The sequence below is a fragment of the Lepisma saccharinum genome, chromosome 11, assembly GCF_977018435.1.
Source record: "Lepisma saccharinum chromosome 11, izLepSacc3.1, whole genome shotgun sequence".
In the NCBI taxonomy this organism is placed as follows: Eukaryota; Metazoa; Arthropoda; class Insecta; order Zygentoma; family Lepismatidae; genus Lepisma; species Lepisma saccharinum.
Window position 1 is genome coordinate 21,474,795 of NC_139239.1, and position 19,294 is coordinate 21,494,088.

Below are 19,294 nucleotides of genomic sequence, written 5' to 3' on the forward strand. Positions count from 1 at the left end.
TGTACAAAAGATAGTTAGAGGGTAAAGAGGGGACTGTCACTGTTCATTGAACTTGCACTGTCTCCAAGTCCAACTTCACATGCTTCCTCAAACAATTCAGGATTCACAATTTCCATCACCTTCCAAGCCAGTGTCTTTTTCAGAGCTCCTGCATTGTCCTCGCAATAGGCTAATGTAGCCTTCTTCAAAGCATCGCACTGGAACTGATCTGCCAGAAGCAAGAGTGAAGCAACACTTTCAGGGGTTATTGTTTCCACCAGACTACGTTCACACAAAGCCTTCAGTCCAGGCAATTGATATTTCTCGGCTGCAGCAAGCAATGTATGGGCCATTGAGTCCAAATTGTCAACACGATCTGTGTAAATGTAACGTAAGAGTTCTTGAAGATTTTCTGCAGATATGTCCTTGATCTCTACCTTCATGAGCACACTCTCTTGCATGTTGTGCTTAAACATTGCAGCGAACACAGGCGAACGTGCAATAAGTATATTACGATGCACACGAAACTCACGTTCTTGAGCGCACAGAACCAGATCCGTGTCCTGCTCGGCTATCAGAAGCCGTCGCAAATCTTGTGACAGACTGTGTCGTTCCACTTCAGTTTTGTTCAACCTAATTTTACAGAAAATGTTCACTTCGCCATCAGCATTCAGATGGCGATCCAAGATGGTCATGTCCCGGTAACCAACCGACAGCATTTCGTTGGAAGTCTGCATATTGAGTATCACGCGGTTGGAATTACACAACTCGTACTGCTTCACGTCTTCATTGAAAACTCCAAACTGAAACTTGACTCTCACTTGTTCCGGTTCGTCCATTGAACAGCCCAGTAGATTTAAACACAGAACAACTGGGTTTGTTAAGCGTTCACCGTGTGGTCCTGTCCAGTAGCGGATAGACAGAGTCCATCGAGTGCGCAGACCGTTAATGTTCACATCAAAGTCGGGGCTGTCAAATTCTCCCTCCTTGTCTAAGCAGTGTGCGTACTTCTTGATTATCCAGGTGTACTTAAATACAGCATCAGCAATATTTGGCAGTTGAATCTCGAGTCCAGCCATGGTTTATTCACCTGTAAAGATTTGAAAAATATTTTTAAGTTTACATAGACAATATAAGTTCAATTACGATAATAAATAATACAATATATATGCATTTAATATGAATCTTCAAGCGAGGGATGCAATGTCATTAAGTATAACTAGACACTTTGAAGTAACCATCCTCAGGTAGATCAGGATAAACAGATTATTTTCTTGATTTTATCCACTTTAGTGGATATTGTGCTCTCTATGGAGACTCATCTCAATAGTATTCACTCCCAATACCGATTTTTGAAACAAATAAAATGCATCATCAGTACGTTTAGTAATGTAATAACAAGAATTGGATAGGATTTCATTTCCTAATGAAAGTAAATTAAAAATAAAAATTATTTTCTTACTACTGAAGTTTTTAACTCGGCCTTATCCCTTCAAGGGCTGTCGAGCCACAGATTATTATTATTATTATTATTATATCAATTGCTGTGTGTTAAGGCATTAGATATAATTTAAACACAGTGGCATGATAAACAGGTATATTTCCTTATTCTGCTTTGGTTTCTAGTCAAACACCGCCAAAAACGTTATTTCTACAGACTTTTAGTACAATATTGAAACAATCTTTTAACAAATATCCTACTTTCTATCAGGAATGATTTAATGTATGAGGAAATTTATTTTCAAGATCAATTTATGGCTGGGGGGGTAGACAAGATTGTTATAACTGAAATTTGAATGAGTAAAACTTGTCTTCAACAGGAACTCTAAATGTTATTATGGGAGAACACACTTGACCAGGGAGCTATTGGGAAGAACGTGGCGGCGATGAGGGGGGGGGGGGGCAAGGGCGGGCAATTCCCCCCACTTTTTGCCACCTTTCTTCCCGCACTATGCTAAACCTTATCTACCAAGGGAAAGTAAACTTTTTTTTGCCCCACCCCCACAAGTTTTGGAACACAATTGCCGCCACTGCTTGTCGATCATACCAGTGTAAAGTCGAAATGGGTAGAACCAGTGGCGGCCCCAATTGCTTGTGGTGCAATTGCCCCTCCCACCTGCAAACACTTTTTGCCCCCCTAGTATGGTCTCTTAATGTTAAGCTTGTCTACCAAGAGAAAGTAAACTGTTCTTGCCTCCCACTTTTGACACCCAATCGCCGCCACTGGGTAGAACCTACGTTTGGAACTAGTTGGGTAGGTCATGTGATGTGGATGAACAAGAGGGAACTTTTTCCCTCATCAGTCATGGTCTTACTGTTTTTTCTAGACAACTTCCTACAATGATGAAAAGATTCTCTCGGGCTATCGACCAGGTGAGTTCTCTACGGGGAGATTCTTCAAACTCACCTGGTCGATAGCCAGAGAGAATCTTTTTATCGATCGTCGCCAGGAAAGCTTCAAGTCTTCCTGCAACTTCCTACAAGTTTCATCATGATTAGTTTTTGTTGCATAATTGAATTGTCTTTGTCAGGACACTGTATTTATAAATTGAAATGCATCTCTTCAACTACTTTCTTTTTAACCACTCATTGCAATCAAAGTGCATTGTCTTAAGTGATTAAACCGCTTGATATTCTCATTATCTTGATCTTCCCTGCCTCTACCTTGATTTTTGTCAGACTGCACGTCTCGTATTTCTACCGCGCCATTCCCTTGATGTTTACCTCGATATAGTGTAGGCGTTTGATCGGGTTTGGCATGCAGGTCTTCTCTATAACCTTTCGCAACAGGGATTTCCAACTCGTTACGCCCATCCCATCTTACTGGGAGGTCGGTCACAGTATTTTTTGTACATACGTTCGTCGGCGTTACATCGCATCATCGTCAACAAGAGCTCGCAATGAATATAAAAAGTGCTATCATTGTAATGGCTGCTCTGTCGAATTTTACAGTGATGAATAAACTCTTCCCTTTAGACAGAGACCTACGTCCATGATGCATGAATAATTAGAGGATTGGTGTGCGTACGGTATTTACTATCTATGCTCATTTTTACTAGCTATTCACCACCTCCGAATCGGAAGGTCTGTAGCCTAACTTGGAATGTTTCACTGCATGGGTTGGAAACCTGGATAATGCGTTTGAGATGTGGCGGAAAATTGAAAAATAAAGTTAATCGATTAGGTGCGATATTGACAAGTTCTTCAAACGATTAAATAAGAGAAACGTTATCGGCAGGGAAAAACATATACTTTGTGCATAGCACGGTGTGTGAATGTCGAGCCCAACACATCCTCGATCGGGGACACATGACCCTGCTCAGGCTGCCTTTCCACCCACGGTTGGCCCCAGGTACCAATTGGTAAGCCCCAGAGCCGTTTTATGCAAGGGACTTTGCTCGAGATCATTCCGGGAGTCGAACTCTGGTCTTCCGCTTCGCAGTTGGACGACCACTGTGATTTATAAAATAGACACGAGTTTGTAAACAAGTAGATTTTAAAGGAATCGGGGGCGCGAGCATGTTTTAAGACAGAACGAGTGCTGAAGACGTCAATAGATAGCTTTGAAATGTTGTTTTAAGTCCACTTTATGCACAGATAGGCTAATCGGGACTGGACCTACAGTTTAAAGTGAGACCCTCCACCGGGTATCGAACCCGGATCCCTTGATTACAAGGCGGTGACGTTACCACTACGCCATCGGGGAGGTTTGGCAATAGATAGTTGTATTGAAGGAAGAAATATAAGAGATGGGAGGGATCACCATTTACGGACATCTTGATGAGTAGGTAGTGTTGATGCGAATAGAAGCTGATGACAGGAATCTACGCAGCTACGAGCAGAATATCAGAATTATGAGAGTTCGTCAAAAGCAAAAGGACACTGTAGATCCTCTCCCTTACAGATAGGCAACCCACAATACATTCATAGACTTTTATACCTGTTACAGTGACGGATGGATTCATTTGCTTTATTTTACTTCGCCTTTTGTGCCACTTTTGGCTAATTTGCGAAGATGGGGATGAGTGATGATATGATTAAATTGATCAATGGACACTTACAAACATCCATGCCCAGGCCAGAATTCGAACCCGGGACCCCTGACGTCGTAGCGCGATGTGCTAACCACTCCGCCACGGGGGCCGGCGTTACACTGACGGAAAAGGTAATTATTATTAGTTTAATCAAATTACTCAGCTGCATATCTTTGACGCCTAGAAGTCAGTACACATATCTGTACAAATTATTTGTGTTCATTTGTATCCTTTTTGCCCTGAGTTAATACCTTCCTGGAGATTACGTCTGCTCGAAAAATGCTTTTATAGCGCAATACGACGCAGGCGTCATTGACGGACGCTGCTGCAACTACAGGGTCACAAGAACAACGTGTTCGAAGGAGGCTTGCAACTGTGAGTAATATGGCGTCAAAACAATACAATGTTAAGTTCGTGCAAATCACAGAAAATCATTCTTGCTTATGATTGAGAGACTTACAGAAAAGAATGTTACAGATAAAGGTTTGTAAGCAATGGATGATGAATCAATACAATACAAATGGTGAGTAAAATTCTTTGTACATCAAAAACTAATAACGTAGAACTGTTCTGTTGGGGTAACTAATGATTAAGACCTTGATTAGTGCGAAAAAAGTGTGATTGTGTAGATCACTATCTAATGTCCCTAGTAAGCATACACGCAAATAAACTCGGGGGGGAAAGCCATTAAAATATATTAATTGCAATAATAATGTATAGTTGCTTTTATTGATAAGCCATAATTAATTCTCAAAGATGTACTTATCTATTGCTTCATAGGCTACTGTTGCAACACAGCTCCCACTAAAGACAATGAAAGCTTCCAGGACATAGAATTATGATCTTACGTTGAGCTCACTACTGTGACAGTGTTCCAGATGTAAAATGTTTTACAAGTCTGTTTTAATAAAGACGAATATTATGTTATGAGTATATCCAAGTGAATATTTCGTGTGTGTAACGTGTTTTGATTTGGCTGAAAGATTTTTAGCGGCAAATAATTACCGTATGGTTAAGTATACTTTCGCCGATGGATTTACGAGTCTCCTTCAATTAATGGTGTTTATTTAATGAAGAAAATTGTTTATAAATGTTTCCTGGAACTGACGAGCAATTAATAAAATCCGTTTAGTCAATAGTTTATAATCAATAGCGTGTAGCATGTATGATATTATCAGAAAGCACAAAATTTCCATAAAAGCCAATTGTAAAACGTTTTTGGTCTTTTGAACGAAGTAAATATTTCTTATAAAATTATCTTCATGTAGGTATATTCCCTTCGTATTTTCTTTTGTCATATTTGCTGAAACGCTGTATTTTGTATAGTATTTCTTGTTTAACATAAAACACAGTTGATGCGTTATGACCATGCTTGTTTCTGTGATTGCGTTTGTCTAGTAAGCAACGTCATGTGACAGTAATCACTTCTTCATCTGGTGACTACGTCAAACTTCCAGCTTTGGTTCGCCACTGTTAATAGCTGTCAGGAGCGTTTCAAAAACAGCAAGTGCGCGAAGGACAAAGAGAACGCACTTAACAGTCCAGTCATGACATGATTACTTGATTTGAATTAATGCAAGTGAAACGAAATTAAAGTTTTAGACATTTACGTTTTCCTAATGTGATTGTAAACACTCAATCGTCACCATGCCAATTTAAGTAAGCCCTTTGTTGAGTTGAGATATACGCCTTTTTCGGTGTCCGGAAATAAATTTCGAATTCCATTCAGAAATTCGCGAACTTTGTGACCTTGATCACTAACGTCAGAGACTGGAATCTTACGTAAAGTCGTTGAACTGTCTTGCTACACTTCTTTATCTACGCAGTTTCTTGGAATGGTTCCAGATGCGTCAAAACAACCTGTTTACTGTGGACACGTGATACACTGAAAAATTAATCCAACAAGGAATAGACGTTCATATGTTTAACACGTGAATGGTTAAAGAAGGATATTAATAGGAATATATGCAAATTCCGCCAAAACCAAAACGAAATAGTGAAAGTTAGTAGTTTCTAGTAGTCGAATGTATATTTTCTTATTTGTGGTTTTATTCTACGTAGCTAAGTTTCACATGCATGTCTATAAAATGAATCCCTCTTTGTTTGCAATCTTGATGTTGTCTTGTGAGAGTCAGGAGAGCAGAACATTCTTAAAATTTTAAATTTGCACCGAAACTTGTACGAAAAATGTAAATGTTAGTAAAAATCTAGAAAAAAATATTGGAGAGCCAACTTATGTACAAAGGATAATGAAAACTGGACCTGGAGAGTAATGTAATAAAATTAAACCAACAAAGCCTTCTAGGCATTGAATGGAATTCTGCAAAGAAACGTCATCCTTTTGAAAATACAATGAAAGAACAGGAAACCGATTAGAATGATCCAATGATCAACCAAAATAAATCCGAATTTCAAAATACGCCAATAAAATAACCATAACCAACTCTTTGTAGTCATGTTCTTGCACTTAACAAGATTCGGGCCAACGAGAAAAACAAGCCCCGAAACAGAATCGTGACGTCAACAAGAGAGACTGAACGTTTGAACATTGGTTCCGACAAGATTAGTTTTCATTCATTTAGTTTTTAATATTCAATTACGTTTAAAGGAAACACGGAATTCGAAATGAACCAAAATAAAGTTGAAATTGTTGAAGTATACAGTATTTGTGCAAGTCACCGTAGCCATTCGGTTTCATAAAATTACACCGTGATGAAATAACGAACACATTTACGTAGAAAAATGACAAATAGAAGCCTTGATTAACAATAATCTACTTCTTGGAACCTCAAAAGAATGATATCTTCAAGGTTTGTAATGCTACAAAAAAATGTTCGCTTTGACAAAACCTTAAATCAGAGAAAAATCTTGACCAAGAAATGTGCAATCCTAGGAAACCTGCTGTTCACTTGACCCCTTTTAAGAATAGGTATGAACGAATGTCGATGAAATCTAAGGTTAATTTTATCCAACACCTACCTACTTTGGTGAAGCAGTCCTAAGTTTTTATCCAACTAAAATAAAGGAAGAAAAATCATTGATGTAATGCACTTGTGGCAAACTCAGCAAGGTCTATTTCCAGTTGCGTGCTGTTTGTACAGTTGGCCTGGTCACAGGCCAATCTGTTTTTGTTACAGGAGTAGTTAAGGGGTAGCTTTAGCGCGATAATCAATCAGTATCGATTACCTTAATCGATTTCCAATAATCGATAAGTGATCAATACATTTTTTTTGGGTGAAAATCGATTTTTTTTTAATTAGCAGTGGGTGGGGTTGTTTCCAAATAAGGAGTTGTATGTAAGGGTATGTGGGTGTTGTTAACCTAAGATAGTGATTGATTGATTGACAGGTGTCATATTTATTTATATTTTTTCCAAATAAGGAGGGGTTGTGGGGTGTCCTAATATAGTAATTGATATGTTTGTAGATTGTTGTATTGTTAAACCTTATTATAGTTGTTAATATTATTGATAATAATATAGATTGATCGATTGTTTCTATAGGTGACGTCATCGATTGTACTGGGTGTTTCCAAATAAGGAGGGGTTGTGGGTGTTCTAATAATATAGTGATTGATGTGGGTGGGGTAAATGATATGTTTGTAGATTGTTGTATTGTTAAACCTTATTATAGTTGTTAATATTATTGATAATAATATAGATTGATTGATCGATTGTTTCTATAGGTGATTGGTGACGTCATCATCGATTGTACTGGGTGATGTCTCTGGTTGTGTTGTCGTTGCTGCTCTGCGGTTGGTGTGTGCGTGTTTGTGGTTTATATAGTAGCGGTGTGTTTGTGGTGGGGGATGAATGCGTGCGCATGCTCTGTGGGGGAGTGCAGGTGGTGTCGGCAGCTGTGTGGATCGAATATTTTTAGGCTCTGCGTGGGAGCGTCGACATCTGTGAGTATTGAATTTTTTGCTCTCCGTGATATGTGGACGTGATGAAAGATAATACTCTGTGGGGGTTCGTTGACATCTGGCGGATGCTCGGTTCGAATGCGTGCGCATGCTCTGTGGGGGAGTGCAGGTGGTGTGTGTGGATAGAATATTTTTAGGTTCTGCGTAGGAGCGTCGACATGTGTGAGTATTGAATTTTTTGCTCTGCGTGATATGTGGACCTGATGAAATTGATCTCTCTGTGGGGGTTCGTTGACATCTGGCGGATGTTCGTTTCGAATGTCTCTCTCTGTGGGGGGTAGTTTTGGCGGTATGTGTCCAGTTCAAATATACATCTTTGTGGCGAGCGTTGGCATCTGACCAGATCGAATTTTTTGCTCTGTGGGGGATCGCAGGTGTGTGGATCAAATATATATCTCTGTGGGGGAGTGCAGGTGTTGTTGTTGTGACCAATGCGGTGTTTGTGTGGGCAGGAGTCTCCCACGACTTGTTGGTATAAATATGTTTGACATCGACGAGTTCGATGTGTCTGTCTCTGAGAGTGGAGAAGTTTTTGAGTAGACGAAGAAGAAGACGAAGGAAGGACGAGTTGAAAGTGATAGCGGAAGTAGAAGGAGAGGACGTCCCACTGCTAGCATCAGAATTGTTCAACGAGTAATACAAGATGGTGAGTACAAATAAATAATAACACTTATATGTCGTTAGTAAAAAATAAAATAAATAAAAAAAGTACTTACGGGGAGGTTCTGTTTTGAAGAAGTAAGCGTGTAGATGAAGGGGAAATGAAGGATAGAGGGAGAAGAAGGTAGGAAGAAGGGTAGAGGTTACTACTGTTGGGTTAGTAAGGTAGTAGGTCATGAAAATTAGGGACTAGGAGGTCGTCAACGGCCTCCTCTTCCTCCGCCAAGCTGTCCGGGGGTGAGGGGTTGTTTCTAGGAGGTGGAGGGGAGTAGTTGTAGGACGGGTTGGGGGAAGGGGGTGTCGGTGCATGCGGGTGAGGTGTGGGAGGTCTATACTGCCGTTGTTGGGGTTGTTGGGGTTCTAAACGGCAGCCCATGAATAGGTTGACGTCACCCTGAACCAAAGGGTGATCGGGTAGGACGTAATACACGTTCCCCTCCCTTTCTACAACGCATCGGGTCCTCCGTACAAACCGCCCTCCTACTTCGACCGTTTCTACTTCTATAATTTCCCGGGTGACAACCTGTAAAAAATATAGGTAAATGTAGTAAAAAAAAGAAGTAGGAAATATGTTTTGTATTTACAAGTGTGTATTGTTTTCTTTGCAGACATCGCCACCAGTTTTGTTTCCCGGGGACTACTGTCTACCATGCAAAAGAATCCACGTGATGGGAGAAAGGTGTGGTGAGAACGAGATTGACGAGTCTGCGTACTATTTGGAAGCTCTGACAAGGAAAGAAGGAGGGATCGAGAACCTGATCCTAGCATTGGAGACAAAAGCCCAATCAATCGAGAAGGATATTCAAGGACTTGTGACCCTGTACCAGACTATGCAGTTACTACAGAAGTCGTGCCCCAAAATAGAAATGTTTTTTGCAAGAGTTGTGAACGAGGAACCTATAAGGTCCTACTATACAATGCGAAGTGCGTATGATTTGTATAAACTATTCAAGAAGCAGAACTTCGCGGGAGCAGATAAGTCTCTCACCGCTAAATACAGAATGTAGTTATTCTCTAAGGATATTCAGAACTGGTGGCCCTGCCCCCCAAAAAAAAAGTGTTTTTGTTTTGTTTTTGTTTGCCGAACCCATAAGGTCCTACTACACTATTACAGAATGTAGCAAATCGAGAGGGGATATATTCAGGACTATAAAGTCGTGCCCCCAAATAGAAGTGTTTTATTTCTTTTCATTTTTTGCAAGTGTGTGTGTGTGTGGAGAACCCATAAGGTCCTACTACACTAAGCGAAGTGCGTATGATATGTACCGTAGAATGTAGAACGTGTGTGCAAAACTAAATAAAGAAAAGATTTTTCCCTGAACGCTGTGCGTGTTTGTTTGTTTACCTCAAACTAGAGTTTGAATAGCTGTGTATATGTACACTGTTTTGTTTGGTGAGAAAACTCGCACTGAGTCTATCCATGCTGATTCGAATCTATGTCGTTCCCCCCGGCTGGCGTGTGCTAACCACTTCGCCACAAGGGTCGGCAAAACTAACTTATGCGTGTGTAAAGAGAAGATTCGTAATGAGTGTATCCTTACTGAGATTCGAATCCAGGTCGTTTTCCCTCTGGCGTATGCTAACCACTTCGCCACAGGGGTCGGTAAAACTAACTTATGCTTGTGTAAGGAGAAGAAGATTCGAATCCAGGTCGTTCCTCCCGGCTGGCGTGTGCTAACCACTCGGCCACAAGGGTCGGCAAAAACTAACGTATTTGTGTGACACCTACTGAGGCGTCCGACTCTAACCACTTCGCCATAAGGGTCGGCGCTAACACAAGTGTATATATATATATATATGCTACGAGTGTCGAACCAAGGATGAGAGAGATAGAGAGAAAAAGAGAGAGGTGGAATGGTACTTACGAGGGAAACCACATCGGGCGAATGTTGATGTTGCATGGTGCTAATACTCAAACTTTTCACACGCGCACGTTTTAAAAGTACAAATGAGGCAAAGAATAGCGTATTCTGTCCTTTTATGCATTTAAAGATCTCTGCACGAGGTTCATTTATCGTGGAGGGCATCTCCCCCAGATCGGCAACTAGAAGCAGGAACGTGTGGGGTGAGCAAAAAACAATTCGCACGTGTGGCGAAAACCCGACAGTGTTGCAGCCCCAGGGTAAAGAATACCAGATGTAGTTTTTCCCTCCGCGCGGGAGAAATGACTAGGCCAGCTGTCGCTCGGGAGGAGTGGGGGGGAGCGACAGCGCTGCTGGCCCGCCAGATGTCGTGTTTTTCCTCTTCTTCGAGCCATTTCGCTCTTTCGCAAAGCAAGCAGGTCGGTCGACCACCTCGTGGATGTGTAGTGGTTAGCGCAGAGAGTCCCACCTGGTAGGAAAGAGAGAGAGAGAGAGAGAGAGAGAGAGAGGCGTCTGAGCCATATCTCTCGCTCTTTCTTCTCTCCAGTCGACCTAGTCTACTATGCTACGGCTAGGAGAGAGAGAGAGAGAGAGAGAATCACGCAAAGTGGTGTCCAATGGCGCCTTTGGCGCCATTGGACGGCCTTTGGCCGCCGCGCGCGCGCAGGGGGTTCCCTCGCTCTCGCTCTCGCTCTCTCCGTGCGTCTGGAAGGGATGCGTTGAAATGAAACACAACGGATATATGTGAACATATCATTTTAATTGCTCAAAACACACAAAAGCATACAAAATAAGAAATCATCATTAGCAGCAGCAGTATTCGTAGTAGTAGTAGTTCAGGGTGCCACACAGGTAGTAGTAGTCTTAGTAGGCACGTTCTGCATCACCATCGCCATAAGTAGTTAAGGGGTGCCACAAGTAGTAGTAGTGGTAGAAGGCTTGTTCTGCATCACCATCGACATAAGTAGTTAAGGGGTGTCCATGTCGTCAGTAGTAGTAGGTGTCGGTAGGTTCTGTCACTGCGCATGCCAACGTCGGAAGTAAGCCTTCATGATGGGGTGATACAGCTCCAGAAATTCTTCCCATTGTGCGGCACTCATCACAACGCTTCCGTGCTCGTCCTGGAGGATCACCACAAAGTCACTCATGCAGTCTTTGACGATCACTCGGAACGTGGAGGTGATGACGAACTTGACGCTTCTGCGACGAGAACAATCCAGATGACGTTCGTGGAAAAGATGCAATATTGGTGACAGAGTCTTCACGAGCTCGATGTACTTGTCCGTGTCGAGAATCACCGTGGACTCATCCTTGCGAAAGACGACCGAAGTGGCATCCTGTTTGTCCACCACGGACACTTCCAGGCTCTCGTCAACGGCGAAAACGACCTTCTCCATGCTGCTGCAGTCACACACTGGGCGACGAACTCCTAGCTTTCACTATATTTATGGTTTCTGCAGCTGCGCACGCACGATGCGCAGAAGGTCGTTGTGGAAACGTTGAAGTATGGAGCGACGTGGAGGGGGAGGGGGAAGTACCCTGGTTAGCTTGTCGTCCTCGGCGTGCCGTTGCACGCAAGCTGAGACATGTTCGTGGAGATGCTCGTAGAAGGTCATGTATGCCGACAGAAGTCGTCTGATGCTCAGATAACGGTAGAATTCAGCTTCGTTCCAGTGGATCTTCCTATCGCCCACGATCAGCATGAGATGGTGTTTGGAGAACAACGTCATGGTACCGATAGCCATACACTTCTCCTGCTGATCTGCAACCTCGCCTTCTTCTTCTTCTTCTTCTTCACCGGCGGCGATGTCCGGTTTCAGGTCGAAGCTGTACCTCTCGCCCGTCTTGAAGTATCGCGCCATAGGGGCGGGATCGAGCGCTAGGAATTTTCGGAACACGTTCCACTCGACGGCGATGTCCAGATGGTGAGATCGAAGGAACACGCAAGGAACACATCCTGCTTCCCTGCCGCCGCCGCCGCCGAAAACACGTCGATAACCGATCAGGATGCATTTGGTGTGCGACGGAGTGAGATACTCGATGCTGGGTAGGAGGAACAGACCGTCTCCACCGTCGGAACGTACTCTGCTGCTCTTTTTGGTCCCTTGGATGTAGGCGAAATCGTTGTCTTCTTCTTCGTCTGGTGCTCTCCCCCGGCTGTCGCCGCTCTCCGCCGCCGCCTCCGCTGTCAGCATCGCTGAACCTCTTCTTCGCACTTCCGTCTTCGACATCCTTCCTCTCCGCTCGACTCTCTGCCACATCCACGTCTCGCTCTCTGTACTTATGTGACTGCCGCTCCCGCTGCCAGCGCCGCCGTCGCCGCCACGTCATCGATGGGGTTGCGTCACCAGACTCACTGCTCGACGACGACGACGACATCTGCTGCTGCTGCTGAAACAACAAAGAGGAGGGGGAGGGTGAGACAGCTCTGTTTTTTTTCTTCTTTTTGTTACCAATCGTTGTTCATGATGATACGTCTGTCTTTTGTAATTTCCACCAATGCGTCGCTGAGCAGGTACTCGATGTTAGGAAAGTGGGAACGTGATGTGCTTTGGAAATCGTTGTCTTTTTCTGCTGGTGCTTTCCCGCTGACGTTGCCGCCGCTCTCTACCACAACCAACTTCTGCTCCATCACAGCTGAGCCTCTTCCTCTTCTTCGCACGTCCGTCTCCGACATCCTCCGCTCGACTCTCTGCCACATCCACGTCTCGCTCTCTGTACTTATGGAACTCGCTGTTCGACGTCATTTCCTGCTACTGCAACAACAAGGAGGAGGAGGGGTGCGTTTGTGGTTGTTGTACCGTGGGCGGCAGATCTGGTTGCAACGTGTCTGCAGTGACGACGCTCTGCAGGGTGATCGGAAATAGTGGTTAAACAGGCGCACTACTTCCCGATCATTTTGCGTGAAACAATCGGTGAAATGCGAGTAAAACGGATATTCCGACGTTGACAGACATGCATGATGCAGGTACACGCAACAGTATTGTCCGCACACTGTGCTGAGGAAGCCCTGCAATTGTCGAGAGTTGCTCCCCCACCGGATGCAATTGCGGTCCAAAAAGCGACGAAAGGAGGGTCGAATAGGTTCGATCCCGTAGGAATCAAAGTACCGTCCGTAACCCTGGGCGTCCACGTGTATGGCGACCCAATGTTGACCCTCTTTGCCGTATGGGTCGGTGTTGGCCACGAACACTGCAGGTTTCTTCACGACGACGACGTCGGCCAACATGTCGCTCGGGTACACCCCTTGGAATGCGGCCCGGGTTACGTGGTTTCCAGCGAGGGCATCATGGATCTGGGTCGTGTTCATCGTCCAAATAGTTCACATGTGGGCAGTGAACACTGTTTTATAATTCTTCTTCTTCTTCTTCTTCTTAGCGATCTGTGTGGACTACCCGTCGTGGTTAAAGATGACACGTCTGTCTTTTGTAATTTCCACCGATGCGTCGTAGAGCAGGTAGATCAGACACGTCATCGCCCTGTTGAGAGGGTTCTTGAATCGTGCCTCGATGCGGAGTTCACCCTTTTCCGGAAGACTTCTACAGCTGTTGTCGTCAGCGAGATCCGGTGTCAGTAGGTAACACAGCATGAAGTAACCGTTTGCAAACATCTCCCTGGTGATCATGTGACCTTTGTCGGAGTGATGGATGTTCGTCCCAGTGAAGAGTGTCTCGTAGCCTCGGGTGATCGCTCCACGCTCGAAATCCATTTCCAACGGTGCAGTCTGAACGAGTTGTTCTCTGACGTAGAGTGCAAAGTAGTTGAGGGACTCCGGCGTCAGGTGGAACGGGTTCGTGTTGGGAGTCCCCACGAACGCGTTGTTCGGCACCATTGTGAAGAGCAGGAAGGTAGGTATCGTGCCGTTGGTGATGTTGTTCAATGTCAGCGACTTTCCGCCCGAAGGTACAGTGAAGGTTTTCAGCTCCGAACGCTTGAAGAAGTATTTTGCGTTGCTCTTCTGTAACGCCATGCTGTGCGCCACCAGGAACGATGGGCTGATCGTGAAGTGGTTCACGTAGAGAGCTGCTTTCAGGATCTGGATTGTCACCGGCGAGGTTGCACCTTCTCCCCAAATGTAGAATTCATTCTTCGCCTTGGTCAGCACCACCTTCATGTCCACGTCATTCAGAAGGTACCGCTCCTGATTGAAAAAGTCCACGTTGAGTCTCGAAATCAGTTCCACCTCATTCTGGATTTCGCTCGTGTCGGCATCGCTGGCGCTCCCACCTTGGAACAATTCCCAACGCTTCTTGAATCCTTCGTTGGTGGTCGTGTTGGGTTCGTTATTTGTGTCCAGGTAGAAACCACTCGACGTAAGGTGAGTGTGCAAAGCGTCCTTTCCAAAGTTGACCACGTTGGTGAGATACGACTTATAGGGGTAATTGGTGCTAGAACCTGTCACCAACGTGTTGTTCAGGTAGACGCTAATTTGACTGAAGAGCGAGTGCTCCACATTGTTCACCACACCCCACTTCTTTGTTTCGGCTGCGTTGTATGTCAACAACGTTCCATCCGGTTTAGTCATCCGACAAGTAACACCAAGACGTGTTGTTGGCAGCCATCTGTAGGAATTGCTTGGTCCCTTGCTGAGAAACTGATAAACGGTCGCATTGTCCATCGACGAGATGGGGTGACATATTTCCTGGAAGTTCCCTGTAATCGCCGTCTGGAGACATGGTTCCTCGAATATATCCATTTCCGGTAACATTCCCTCCATGGTCATTGCGCTCGCTCGCGAGATCCACGTCGGGTAGCACAAACACTTCGACTGGAATCTTCGTCTTGGTTTCAGTGCCTTTTATAACGTTGTAGTCTCTCTCTAGACTAGGGTGCGGAGAATAGGTCCGTGAAGTTTCTTCGGTTATGGCCGCGACGACGACGACGGTGCACTAGGGTGTCTGTCCTTCTCCTCGTCGTCCTCGTTGACGTCTTCCTTTTTGTGTTGCGTGCTGTTCTTCTTCTCCTTTTTCGTCCGACCAACCTCGTCGTCGTCGTCGTCTTTCGTGCTCGTTTGCGTGGTCTGTTCAACCGCCTTCGTTTGCTGCCCGAACCTGTCATCTGCTTCACTTTCGCCTCAGCCTTGTTCTGTAGATTTGTCCTGGACTCGTGCAGACGCTTCCGTACAATGTCGCGGACTGGTCCTTGCGACGTGGCGACGTCTCCTAATATATTTGCTCCGGTCCGCAACGCTTCCTTACCCAACGCTTTAGCACCAGACACCACCAGCGGTTTCACCGTGCGGAACAACCAGGGGAAAAAAGAACCTAATATGCCGTGTCCACGTTGGTACCTTCTTCCCTGGTAGTACGGACCCACACCGCGACCGGTTTGAGCCTGGAAGGTATAGTAGTCGACGATCGAATTGGTCATCGTGACGGACTTTCTCCGAATGTCCATCTCTACCAGCGTCTCGATCTTTTAAGGATCTCTCTGCTGCCGTCTTTGTCGAAAGTGTAGCACCACTAGGGATGGTATGTTGTTGGCGTGAAAGGGTAAGGGTTCGTTTTTATCGTTCCGGAACTCGATGTCGATGGTTTCGAAGGTGTATTTGTCGAGCGGGTGATAGTACACTCTGTCAAACTTGTGATGTGCCACGGTGCGGTTACCCAACATCGAAAAATCCTGGGAAATCACTCGCAACAGGCGGGACCTGACGTCCCCGGTGAATTGATGTTCGATAATGTCGCAATACACAAAGACCAGCTGGCTGTTGAATGGTGTGACCGTGGGTGGGACACCGTGAAAGACGGATCTACCATCTTCATCCACCTTGTCGAGGTTGTATCTCAGGGCACTCGCGGTATTGATCATGTCGTTCTTTGTACCTTCCGCATCCCCCTTGTCCGGGAGGAGATTGTGAATGTTGGCCAAGAGTTCGGTCGGGGAGGTGTACAGTTGCGGCGGTAGTTCCAGGATTTGATCGTGAAGACCGATCTTGATTGTGTTTCTTGTGGAGAGTACCTTCACGTTGTACGGGTAATTGTGAGACTTTCCACCTCCGCCGCCGCCGTCGTCGCCACTTTCATTCATCTTCCTTTTCTTGTGATCCGGTGGAGGCACACGTATCACGTTAGGGTCATCTTCCTTGGGCTTCTTCTTCTCCTCACCACCACCACCAATATCATCTAATTTTCGTGACACAGATCCACGTCCTACGTTCGAGTCTTCCACTTCTTCCTCCTCAGGGGTGGGTATCAGCGTTTCTCCTGGTATCGGTAACGTCATGCCATAGAAGAGGTCGACGTCATCTCTCTTTTCTCGTTCTCCACGCAATTTTTTCGTTCTCCTATCGTCATTCTCTTCGTCTTTGTGCACACCTTTCCCAAAGATTGCCTCTATGTTGCTGATGAAATCGTCGATGTAGGCGCGCATCTTCTCGCGAGGTTCGTGTTTCAGCGCATCGAACATCATCATCGTCAACTCCGCCACGTGGTCGTACTGCATGACAGGGAACTTCAAGAGTAGAGTCTCGTCCAAACGAACTACGTTGTCGAAATACAATGGGTAGAGAACCTCGGACAGACCCACTTCCCAACCCGGACCCAACTCTACGGGTTCCGGTAGTTTGGTCGTGTACCGGGCGATAGTGTTTCCGGGAAAATAATCCATTGAACTGTTGGACGGTAGGAACATCATAAATTCGTCGGACTCCATGGTTCTTGTTCTACCTCGTTCGCCGAATGTCCTCTTCGCCTACCCAGGAGGAAAATGACATGGGGTAGCCAAGCCACTTGACTTTATATTCGCGTTTCCCGTTACGAGTACGACGTTGAAGGATGCGTTCGATACGATACTCTTTGTCCTCGGGAACAATGATCTTCTGTAGTTCCTCAGCGTAAAAGGAACCCTCCAACACGTTTCCGTGTAGGTCCTCGACCAGATACACCGGTACAGGGTGGTGTTGTATCGTTCGGTGAACCTTGAAATGTTCACGCGACCAATTCGGTACATACCCCTTTTCGAAGGGGAGTTTTAACTTGCTCACGCGAACCATGTCGCCCACTCGGAGATTTGTATTTGTTTTTGTAGATTTCTGCATACCTCTCTCTCCTTTCGTCAGGTTTTTCCACACCGTGTATATGTTACCTTCGTTCACATCCGCTGGCTTCATGCCTACACTTCTGTGGTACGAGTGGTTGTACCCTTCCACGAGTCTCGGAAGAACGTCGGTGTACTTGTATGTACCGCGAGCTGTGAAGTACTTCCACATTCGAGTCTTTAACGTTCTGTTAAATCGCTCCACAACGCTCGCTTTCATGTCCGTGTTTCTGGGTATCCGATGTTCTATCCCTTTCTCTTTCAGCAGTTTCTGGAAATGCGTGTTTTTAAATTCCGAACCTGCATCCGTCTGTAGAACCAAAGGTTTACGACCCTCCTCCTTCCGCAGTATGGCGGCGAAACCTCGTGTCACCTCCGGGCCTGTTTTGTTTTTCAACGCCACGGCGGACGCCCGTTTTGAAAACACATCGATCACAGTCAACAGATACCTCCAACCACGATTGTACCTTTGAAGGTTTTGCATGTCGTTGAGATCCGCCTCCCATAGGTCGTCCATGTTTGTCACGTTGTACCTACTTCTGGGGTAATGGATGCGTTTCGGTCGGTGCACGGTGTACGTATCCTGTTGTTGGAGCCACTCCCGCACCTTCTTCTTCGGTATCCGTCTCCCTGTCGCCTCCCAGAGTTTCTCCGTCGTCGTGAAGGACTCCCCCTTCTCGGGAGCGTAGTAGACGTCGTGAAGCGTCTTGTTCACATCCTCAGCGGCTCCCATGCTACGTGTTTCGACCAAGGTCTCTTTGTTCCCACGGGTCGTCTTCGTAGTCGAAGTTTGATAGGTGTTCTCTCTTCTCTTTTCTTCTTCTTAACTCTCCGTTTCTCCTCCTCTTCTTCTTCTTCCGTCGATTCAAACTCCTCCTCCCCCGCTTTCGGCCACGACCACCGTTCCGTCTGTGCGAATGGAAACTGTCTCGCTGGCGTCTCGATCTTCTTATCTTCTTCTCGTTTCACCTTTGCTGGCGTCGCGCTCTCTCCACCACCATCACCTTCCACCACAACAGGTATGTTCACCGGTACCTCCCCTCTCCGAATCACTCGCAGATACTTGTCCAAGGTCTGTCGATACAGTGACCACTTTTGGTGATCGTCCATGATTTTAGAGCGAAGGATTTTTTGCATCTCCTGATCGAGATCCGACAGTTGCGCATTCAGGTCGTTGCCTTTTAACTTGTCGAACTGATCCGGGGTCATCATGATCAGTTTTCTGTACTGTGTCGACGACGCCATGTCTCTCTCACCGATTCAGGAGTGTTCCCAGCAGACCGCTAATCACGCTGCCCAACAGCACAGGAAGAAACCCTCCTTTTTGCACAAGAAGACGTTTTCGATGCCGCAGCGGCACCTTCTTGCTGGCGAGTTTCCGCAACACGTTTTTGTACTGTCTCAACTTGCGCTTGACCACCTTCGTAACGGGTACGTTCTTGTTCAACACGTTCAGGCAACACTCGGACAGGGCGTTCACCAGTTTCGGATCCGCCTCCTTGAGGATGGCCTTGCGAATCCGTGGGTTCGACGTTCGGAGAGTATGTAAAAGCGCTTTATTGGAGCGTATATATTTGCTCATCTCGGTCGTACGACAGACATCGATCGGGGTCGGGAACGTGAACCGCACAGTACCTGTATCTCTCTGGAAACAGCTCCGAACGTATACGTAGAGGCTCCGGTGTGTCCTGCGTGAAGTCCAGGAAACAATAACTGTATGGTTGTCGGGTGATATCGTTAAATACCTTTTCGAAGCATCGCCACTTGGAAGGGTATATTTGTCGCGCCAACGTCGACACC

The 19,294-nt window shown here is 45.5% G+C and overlaps 2 protein-coding genes across 4 annotated transcripts in view; both read right to left on the reverse strand.

The window, feature by feature from the left end:
• The window catches only part of LOC145995170 (speckle-type POZ protein B-like), a 35,700-nt gene continuing 16,406 nt past the window's right edge, over window positions 1-19,294 (reverse strand). The window contains exons 1-2 of one of the 3 annotated variants that reach the window (XM_083131724.1): window positions 8,651-9,094; window positions 1-1,069 (exon numbers count right to left, since the gene is read on the reverse strand). In XM_083131724.1, the coding sequence (XP_082987850.1) occupies window positions 15-1,058 (1,044 nt within the window). In that variant the 5' untranslated portion in view covers window positions 1,059-1,069; window positions 8,651-9,094 and the 3' untranslated portion in view covers window positions 1-14. Of the gene's footprint in view, window positions 1,070-6,992; window positions 7,103-8,650; window positions 9,095-19,294 lie in introns of those variants that run through there. The other 2 variants (XM_083131723.1, XM_083131722.1) reach the window with 2 other exon arrangements.
• Window positions 13,848-15,179, reverse strand: LOC145994966 (uncharacterized protein F54H12.2-like). The gene has a single exon (XM_083131499.1). The coding sequence runs from the start codon at window positions 15,177-15,179 to the stop codon at window positions 13,848-13,850; it is 1,332 nt and encodes a 443-aa protein (XP_082987625.1).

Excerpts from the sequence above, each read along its gene's own strand:
- LOC145994966 (XM_083131499.1), bottom strand. The coding sequence starts at position 15,179 with ATGACCATGGAGGGAATGTTACCGGAAATGGATATATTCGAGGAACCA.